The sequence below is a fragment of the Malus domestica genome, chromosome 17 (genome assembly GCF_042453785.1).
Source record: "Malus domestica chromosome 17, GDT2T_hap1".
In the NCBI taxonomy this organism is placed as follows: domain Eukaryota; kingdom Viridiplantae; phylum Streptophyta; class Magnoliopsida; order Rosales; family Rosaceae; genus Malus; species Malus domestica.
This window is the reverse complement of record NC_091677.1, coordinates 2,969,087-2,978,359: the sequence shown is the minus strand read 5'-3', so window position 1 is coordinate 2,978,359 and position 9,273 is coordinate 2,969,087. Positions and strand designations below refer to the sequence as shown.

Here is a 9,273-nt window from a genome sequence, read left to right as displayed (position 1 = left end):
AGCTCCGCGGGCAAGCAGACACGGCCGTTCATAATAGAGTGATCTTGGTGCGCAGAAAGGTCTTTTCATGCAGAGCTCTCTTTGGGGTTTTGAGTATTGTGCCTGGGTTTGGTACGAGCAAAGATCACCAACTTAACAGCAGCTTAAGTAATTTTGGAAGAGAACAAAGACTGAAGAATCGATGGTAGGTCCTTTAAGCTTCAACAAAACAGGAAATCAAAAGTCAACCAGTTCTGGTAACGCTCCCCGCTTCGTCAATTTCCAGCCAGTGGCAGTAAACGATGACCAACTGTTCCGTTTTGAACTCCCAGACTAACAAAAATATAGCTATGCAGGTGGGCAAAAGAGTTGAGTTTTCGACAACATAGGCAAAGATATCATAATTTGGTCACAACTTTGAGCATTTCCGCCAAAGTGAAAACCAACGACTAGTACGAAGGTCTAAAAGAAAAACCAACGAGAAGTGCAACTTATGACTATTACCATTTCACCAGCAAAAAATAAATCAGAAACAGATACACAAGGATGGAAAACACATACGATCTAACTCCAACTGATTACAATATAAAATCTGAATCTTCATCCCACAATAAGCGAAAACAATTCAATAAACCCCTAACAGGGAAAGTAATGGAAAACCAAGATAAACCTTTTCTAAGACGCTAGCAATCTAGTTCATGATCATATTAAAAGACAGTAATTGGAAGTAGGAAATACAAAACCTATGGCTCAACTGTGCTTACTTGTTGCCACTCACCGTCGACAGATTCTTTCCACAATGTTACATTGTTATTTCCATCAGCCACAGCCAGCAAGTTTCCGGTTAGAGACCACGACACCCTCCAGACCGGGGTCTTAAAATCCTTCAAAACCTTCCCCTCCCATTGCTCACCTTCCTTGGCCACAGTCCAAATCACCACTGTTCCGTCCTGTGAAGCACTTGCGATTGTGGACTTTGGAAGTCCCAAGTTGGGTGCCCATGCTACATCTCTCACCCAATCGCTGTGCATTTGAAGGGCAGGGAAGCAGTCCATCTTCCAGATCCCATTGTACAGCTTCCACACCTTCACAGTATTATCACACCCACCGGATGCCAGCTTATGAACTGGATCAAGCAGACCAGATCCAACTAGAGCACCAGGAGCCATCGATGGAGCCCATGAAACTGAGGTTACTCCAACAGGGTGGGCTTGATCTATCTTAGTGGTGTCCCAACCACCATCGGCCCTGGCAGTGAAAACCGAAATATTCCCATCAGAAGAACCGCAAGCTAAGCTTAGACCAAGTTCATGAGGTGCCCAAGCAATGGAATTTACCGATGACTTGTGGTCGTTAAAAACATGAGCCTGTTGCCACTCATTGGGATTTCCCTCCTTCCAAATGATCACCTGCCCATCATATGAACAAGAAGCAAGAATCGACCCAAACTTGGGATGCGCCCAAGCTACCTCCCAGACAGGGCCTCTATGAGCTGACAATGTAGCAAGGTGCTGTGAAGCGTTTCCGACACCAATTATCTTAATGGTGGCATCAGACGAAGCTGTTGCTAGACGCTTTCCATAGTAATCCATGGCTACATCGTGGACAGTGTCCTGGTGACCCGTTTCGATCTTCTGGGCAGGCATCGTTACCGATTTATATTCTCGTGCCAAAAATGTCCCCAAATCACCTTCCCTTCAATTTCCTGAACTTGTCCCCTTTATGCTTCCTCTGGATTACAATGTTTTGCATATCAAAATTCAAGTCTAAAATTCTGTAACTAAATTCCCAAATCATTGCAATTCAGATAATTTCTATAGGCAATTTATCTCACAAACAACAAGATATTGAAATAAATACAGTCACATTAAAAAAAAAAATTCACTATAAAAACCCATATAATTAAATTTTCATATCTTATAATCCAAAATCAATCGCTATTTAAGATTAATAGCAGCAAAAAATAAATTAATTCCAGAAATTATGATTTCAGAAGCTCCGTAAGGGAAGATCTAGAAATAAAGTGCGATAGATCTGAAAAATATCGAGCCAGAAAATTGAACTGATTTAACATCGGAATATAAATAAAGGACCACGGCGGAGGAGCGACTGACCTCTGGGAGGAAGAGAGTGAGAGAGAGGACGCGGCGGAGGTCTCTGATCGGAGAACCAAAATTTCTTCAGCTGAGAAAGAGCTTATCGTTTTAAGAGAGAGGAGAGAGAGTCGCTAAATTTCAGGCTTCAGCAGCTCAGAGCGCGTGCGTGCGTGTTTTTAGCGATGTTTGGGCGCGTCGGCTTTGATATATAATCCGGGCGTAGGATAACTGATTCGGGATTGGGGATGGGGAAAATATCTAGGAACTTTAACGAAAAACATCTGTACTGTTCATTTTAACGAAAAACCACATTTTAACACTAAAAAGTCAATCCTGATACTATTCACTTTATCCTTTATTTTGTCCTTATCATTAAAACTCAAAGTTTTCAAGCCCTTTTAATTAGTTTTCCTAAATATCTATGGGTATGGGTAACTACGGTTACCTGTCCATTTAAAGTTAACGGTTATGGTTATGGGTAACCGTTTAGACAAATAAATGGTTATGTGTATAACCGTTTATTCATGAAATTTAAATGGACGGTTATGAGTATTATCCGCGGTTATAACGGGTATCTATCGGTTATGGATAATATTCGTGGTTATAATGGGTATCCATTTAATTTAATATATGTAAAATTAAAAACCCTCAGATAACTTACAACTCCGTCACTCTCTCTCTCCGCCTCTCGACTTTGACTCGACCTCACCTCGGCGACCTCGCTCAGACAACCTCACCACCCTCCTCGACCTCACCTTAGACAACCTCCTCACCTCAGAATCTGGCCACACCCACATCACACAGACCCTCTGATCTATTTCTCGACTTCTCATCCCTCAAACCTTGACTGTGTCGAAGAGCCTTCCTTAACGGCACATAGGCATAGCTATGGCCACCAACGCCGCTCACCTCTCTGATTTCTCTCCCTTGATTGCTTCATCCAGATTTCAAGGCACTGTACACCGATTATCCCCCAAATCAGGTAAATTTTGGAATTAATTTAGGGTTTGAGATTTAGGGTTTGTGAAATTTAAATTAGGGTTTGTGAAATCTAGTCTTGATTAGGCATTGTTCTTGATTTTATTAAAAATGTTGGTTGATTAAGGATAATTGCTCTAAAAATCAACCAACATTTTTAATAAAATCAAGAACAATGCAAATTTTTAATAAAATCAAGAACAATGCCTAATCAAGACTAGATTTCACAAACCCTAATTTAAATTTCACAAACCCTAAATTAATTCCAAAATTTACCTGATTTGGAGGATAATCGGTGTACAGTGCCCTGAAATCTGGATGAAGAAGTCAAGGGAGAGAAATCAGAGAGGTGAGTGGCACCGGTGCCCATAGCTCTGCCTTTGTGCCGTGAAGGAAGGCTCTTCGACACAGTCAAGGTCTGATGGATGAGAAGTAGAGAGAGAGATCAGATGGTCTATGTGATGTGGGTGTGGCCGAATTCTGAGGTGAGGAGGTTGTCTGAGGTGAGGCCAAGGAGGGTGGTGAGGTTGTCTGAGTGAGGTCGCCGAGGTGAGGTTGAGTCGAAGTCGAGAGGCGGAGAGAGTGAGTGACGGAGTTGTGAGTTCTCTGAAGGTTTTTAATTTTACATATATTAAATTAAATGGGTAAATGGATACCCATTATAACCGCGAATATTACCCATAACCGATGGATACCCGTTATAACCGCGAATAATACCTATAACCGCCCATTTAAATTTCATGGATAAACGGTTATAACCGCGAATATTACCCATAACCGATGGATACCCGTTATAACCGCGAATAATACCTATAACCGCCCATTTAAATTTCATGGATAAACGGTTATACCCATAACCGTTTATTTGTCCAAACGATTACCCATAACCATAACCGTCAACTTTAAATGGACGGGTAACCGCGGTTACCCATACCCATATGTATTTTGCCCATCCCTAGCTCTACATGGCGCTTGAACCAAAGAAGTTCTCTTTGGACGGACAACTGACATGGCACGAGTGATCAAACCCAAGAATCTCTTGGATGGAAGTACTTGGACACTTCAAAAATAGCCCTCTACCATGTGAACCATTACAAGCAAAATACAAAATCCAAACATCACCATTAACCTCACTATCATTTTGAACACAAATACTAATCGCATACATAATTGTTAGCAGCAGTTTCACAACAAAAAGAATCCCAAGGGCAAGTCCATCAATCGACTTGCTCGCAAGGGCAACCATGGATGGTTGCTTTGACTGTATCGCTACTCGTACGAATTGTCTTTGCACTTACTTGGTAACATGTATTGAAGTAGCAGCGTATATATGGTTCCCACTTTGATCATGTTGATAGTGGGATATGAGAAACCATTGTCATATGCTACTAACCCCATTGAAGAAGCATCCATGAGAATGGAGAAATGAAATCAAGTCACCAGTACCTTCATCCGTGTGGTCGTAACTTGAACTTGTAAGCCTGCATTTCCACAGGAGAGATAAGGACGCATTATAGCGTTTAGCCATGAACCCTGCTGAAAAAGCAACCATGAGAATATAGTAAGAAAATCTGCTGCTAGTACATTCATTTGTGCGGCCGCAATTCCAACTTGTAAGCCTGTATTTCCATTGGAGACATAAGAACGTGTCCGTCTTGAGCAACATCTCCAAATTGATCAGTATACCCAAGCATATCCATGTCCTCATGCAAAAGATTTAAGGAAGTAGCTCTTGCATTAAATACCGCAAGGTCTTTGAACATGTAAAAGAGATTCACAGTCTCATCAGCAAATCTAGTGCACCCTGATCTGCCCTTCCGACAATATGAAGAGTCCCAGTTCTGTCTCTGTAAAATTAGCGCAAACCTAGAATCTCCGAGAGGTTGCTGAGTGTATTTTAGAGGTTGGGGAACCTTAAAACTTACAATATGCAGATCACATGGTAAGGAAGCGGCTAAGGGGGAGAAAGATCTTGGGGGTGGCTGCACTGTTAACTCCTCTGGCTTCTTGTTAATGAATGCATGCAACGGATAGTTCAGGTGAGTACTGACACGGTGAGAAAGAAGAGAGGGGTTCAAGGGCAATGGGTTGGAAACTGGGTTTGATGTGGCTGAAATGTTAGACTCCACAACGATGTGGAAGATTACATTCATAGCACGGTTGTCCATCACTCCTTGTCCAAGACCTCGTCCATCATCTCTTACCAAACGACGGTCAAGCATAATCTCCAACCATCCATTTTTAAGACTTGCGACACCCAACGACTGCCGGGAATGGACTGAAAACCGCTGACCATTGGAGCCCTGCATGAATGCAAGAGAGGGCATAGGGTAATAATTGCCCTGAACTGGGATTTTATCATAGGTTTCTCTCCGGCTCATCTGAAAGCCATTTAAATCAGAAAAGAATATTCTTTTGTTATCAACATCTGTTTTATACCTAACTATCAACTCCTTGTCATCAAACTCCTGGCCGAGAAGCTCAACATGATACTCCTTCTCAATGAGAAATTCCTGTACAGTATTCTCTCCATTGTAGATACGGGTGCTATGAGAAATGGGGCTCTTCTCCCATGCAGTCCTTGGATAAGAGTAAACTTCCTGCACCAAAGGGCCCTCAGAGATCACCAACTGCCCACCTTCTTCAATGATAGGCTGGGCATCACCTTTCGGTTTAAATAGGTAGGCTCCACTTCCCGAGCTAGAGTACATAGCTATTTCCTCACCCGCAACATTTTGCGAACCATTCTTATAGCTTATTTTCTGCAGCAAGCCATGCTTCACATCAAAGGTGAGTATTTGGTTCCTGTTCTGGATTTCAGCCACATCAGCTTTTGGTTTTGAGCAAGCATATGGAGTGGGACAGGATAAAGAACCAGACTTTGAGAAAAATTTTAGTTTTGCTGGTTTGGCCTTTTCACATCCAACAAGCCCATTAGCAATGTAATATGTTTGCAACCCCAATGCAGGAACAGAAGCCTGCCAGTAGACACGGTGCCTTCCAGTAAAAGTTTTGCTTTTATCATGCTGAAGCTCAGGGGATATTTGGCTTTGAACACATGTCCAGTTTGAGTCTAGAACAGTAACATCTGGACGGTTAACAATAACCATCACAACCTCTTCTCTTGTCTGCTCCAAAGGATTAAAAAACACCACCGACTGTCTAGTTCCTTCACGGGCCATGATTGCTCTATGAACAGGCTGAACATCATATTTAGATCTCACCTGTTCTGGCTCAAACTGAGACGGGTTATTGTCATTTTTCTCATGGCGCATTCCGAGCAGTACTTCAATAGCTTTAGACATGAAAATCTGCAAGTCCTGCAAAGATGTGTGCATCCGAGTCCCATAGTCCAGGACCACATGATCTTTAGCAGTACCAGTCACTCCATCGTGATGCTGGAAAAGAGCTAAGTTCCTCCTAGCTGCAGCCAACTTGTAGGAGAACCCCATGGGCAACTTTTCACATTGTGGTTTCTGGCAGTACCCAAGCAGGAAAGCAATCATCATATCTGTGGTACGAATTGTCTGCTCGAGAACTCGATCAACAGCCTTGAAGAAAGGCCTGGAAACATAATAGCCACTCCAATAGTCCTGTTGCCTATCAGCATAAGTGAAGAAGTCACCTGACAAAGAAGGAAAACCCCCAACCTGAAAGGAACCAATCTCACCAGGAAGTGAATGATTTATTCTTTCAGCCTCCTCACGAAGGGTCCAAAAGTAATCTTCCAGAGTTCCAAACTTGGCCTCTGTGTTCAAACTGGGATTAGAATTGATATAATCAAACAGCATTTGGTAGTTCCTAAACTGAGCTTCAGCTTCATCGATGCTTTTGTAGCGGAAATCATCTCCAAGAGGAATAAGAAGTGTATTTGTCCTGTACAGTGTTGATTTCTTCTTATATTGATCTAGTAGAATAAGTGCCCGCTCCTGAACATTTCCCTGGTTGGTCTCTACTGGATCGTCTCTCCACGGACAGAGTTCATAATCAAAGCCATGCATTCGAGCAAAGTCAAACTGACAACAAATAGCAGGCTCTGGACCACAAGTATGTGGAATATCATAAGAATAAAAGGGCATCATGTGGACAAAAATATCGGTTGTTTCATCCACATCCCAGCTCTGACGCCATACATACTCCAAATTTTTATGCAGTGCAAGTTCCTTCTTCAGCTCATAATGGGTCCTCTGAATAAGCATATTTTCAAAACCCATGCGACGGAGAAGATATGCCATGGTAGGTGAGTATCCAAATGGATCTATTGCCCAAGCATTTTTAGGAATAACCCCAACAGTTTCGTTCAACCACCTATTTCCTTCTGTCATCTGACACATCCATTGCACAAAGATAAAATCAGCAACTCAGCAGCAAAAGAGAAGCATAGAACAATATTAAAAATGAAGATAAATGTACCTGCTCAATTATGGCATAATAATGTGAATTAGCCTGCATCAAGAAGAGGAACCAATGTATTAAGCTTCAACAACACAAACGCATTAATTACAAAATCACGTCATGTACTAGGAGTAATCTAAGCATATGGTAAACTCTGACCACTGGAAAAAAAAAGAAAAGAGAATTGTACCTAGATGCAATGGGGTGGTGACGAGAACGAAATATCATAAAATACTTGTCGATGATCAAGTAAAAACAAACATGCGGTTAAACAAAAAGCCTATGAATATGAATATTACCTCATCGTTCATTACCCAGCCACCTCCAACAATTTCGAGCTGACCATTTTTCACCAAATTGGTGAATGACTCCCTTTTGTGATCAGAGGCATCTCTCCACCATCTTTCCAGATAAGACATCTCTTCCCATATAAACTTGCGCCGAGAATCCTACACATCCAAGAAAAATCCACCCAACTGAATCTCACACAAACTTGGAAAGTCTCGAAAGCAGAAAAGCAAAACCAAAGATTATACGTAGCATTTCGCAGATATATTAAAACAATCAATCCAAGAAAAAGCATTAGCATTTAGCAGATATATTAACTGGATCATACGAACTCAATGCACTAATCATATAAAACAAGAAAATTCAACACCAAATGAGCAAAATTTAAGCTCAAAGCAAAACCCAATTGAAGGGTTGAATGTTTTGCTCACCTTCGAAAGCGCATCGACGATGGTGTCGAGAATATGTCTGGATTGCATATCGTAGTACTCTTCCACCGTGAGCTTCCAGCCGGGATCGTTATGCGAATGGGGCACCACGATCACCTTCAATTTCTCAGAGTCCCACTCGTCCCCTTTGTAGCTCACCCGCCACCCCTGCTTCCACGGCCCGCCGTCCACATCCGAGAAGTCAATCTTGTCGTACAGGTCCTTGGTGGTGATGTCGACGGTGGCCCCCGCATCGGCGTCGGCGGCCGAGACGTTCTTGCGGGAAACGGGCTTCCGGGGTTTGGAGAAGCGGGCGGGGGATTTGGATTTGAAGTGGGAGGAGAGGGGTGTGGGGACGCCGTAGCGGAGGAAGACGATGAGGAAGAAGAAGAGGGAGATCGAGAGGCCGATAACGAAGAAGTTTGCGAAGATGAAGTCGCGGAGGGGTAATCGCCTGCGGGGCTTTCTGGTGAGCTTGGATTTGGGGTTGGAAGCGGAGGAGGAAGGGAGGAGGGAGTTGGCCCAGCCGCCGCGGCGGGTGCTGCCAATGTACGACGAGAAAGCCATTCCCGTTTGTTTTGTTTTGGGGGAAATGAGATCGAACGGAAGGGGAGGGGGAGGAGGAGGAGACGGACCTTGCAGTCAGTCGTTTGCTTGCTGATGATGGGTGGGACCCGCGGCGGAGACCTTTCAGTGTGGCAGTTGTTGTACTTGCAGTCTTGGTTTAGTCGAGTAATGAATACCCTTCCATTTTCATACTCTTCCCATCCACTTGTACTGTGTACTGTATAGTCACGTTTAAACTACGTCAACATTTTATATTCTTATCACTTTTTGTTTTATTATTTTTATAAAAAAATCAATATAAAATGTTGAAGTGGTTTAATCGTGACCACATAAACAGAAGCTGATGAAAAAAGTATAGAAATGAGAGGATACACAATCCACCTCCATACCAAATTACCGATTGGATTCGTTGGATTATGGGACTTTCCTTTTGGAATGAGGATTCTATTCGGATTATTTTTGTGAGGATTCTGGAAATCTTCTAATTACATATGTTTATCATACATCATGAGTCAGTTTTCGTCAAGTATTATTTATATTTA

General features: G+C 42.6%; 2 protein-coding genes across 3 annotated transcripts; both read right to left on the bottom strand.

Annotated features, from left to right (window-relative positions):
• Positions 1–464: 464 nt before the first annotated feature.
• Positions 465–2,301, bottom strand: LOC103404381 (protein transport protein SEC13 homolog B). Its single transcript, XM_017324273.3, has 2 exons — positions 2,094–2,301; positions 465–1,710 (listed from the first exon to the last, which is right to left on the bottom strand). The coding sequence occupies exon 2, from the start codon at positions 1,623–1,625 to the stop codon at positions 723–725; it is 903 nt and encodes a 300-aa protein (XP_017179762.3). The 5' UTR covers positions 1,626–1,710; positions 2,094–2,301; the 3' UTR covers positions 465–722.
• Positions 2,302–4,156: 1,855 nt separating this feature from the next.
• Positions 4,157–8,944, bottom strand: LOC103404378 (alpha-mannosidase 2-like). 2 transcript variants are annotated; one of them, XM_008343279.4, is made up of 5 exons: positions 8,168–8,944; positions 7,748–7,897; positions 7,467–7,499; positions 4,638–7,378; positions 4,157–4,534 (listed from the first exon to the last, which is right to left on the bottom strand). In XM_008343279.4, exons 1-4 carry the CDS (start codon positions 8,729–8,731, stop codon positions 4,640–4,642), a joined length of 3,486 nt encoding a protein of 1,161 aa, XP_008341501.3. In that variant the 5' UTR covers positions 8,732–8,944; the 3' UTR covers positions 4,157–4,534; positions 4,638–4,639. The 2 variants fall into 2 exon arrangements, with proteins under 2 accessions (XP_008341501.3, XP_008341500.3); XM_008343278.4 differs by having other exon boundaries at positions 4,157–7,378; positions 8,168–8,934.
• Between the last annotated feature and the right edge of the window lie 329 nt (positions 8,945–9,273).

Coding starts and splice junctions, on each gene's coding strand:
- LOC103404378 (XM_008343279.4), bottom strand. CDS start 8,731: ATGGCTTTCTCGTCGTACATTGGCAGCACCCGCCGCGGCGGCTGGGCC. Junction 7,500..7,747: donor GCTGGGTAATGAACGATGAG/GTAATATTCATA, acceptor TTCTTGATGCAG/GCTAATTCACATTATTATGC. Junction 7,379..7,466: donor ATTATGCCATAATTGAGCAG/GTACATTTATCT, acceptor TGGATGTGTCAG/ATGACAGAAGGAAATAGGTG.
- LOC103404381 (XM_017324273.3), bottom strand. CDS start 1,625: ATGCCTGCCCAGAAGATCGAAACGGGTCACCAGGACACTGTCCACGAT.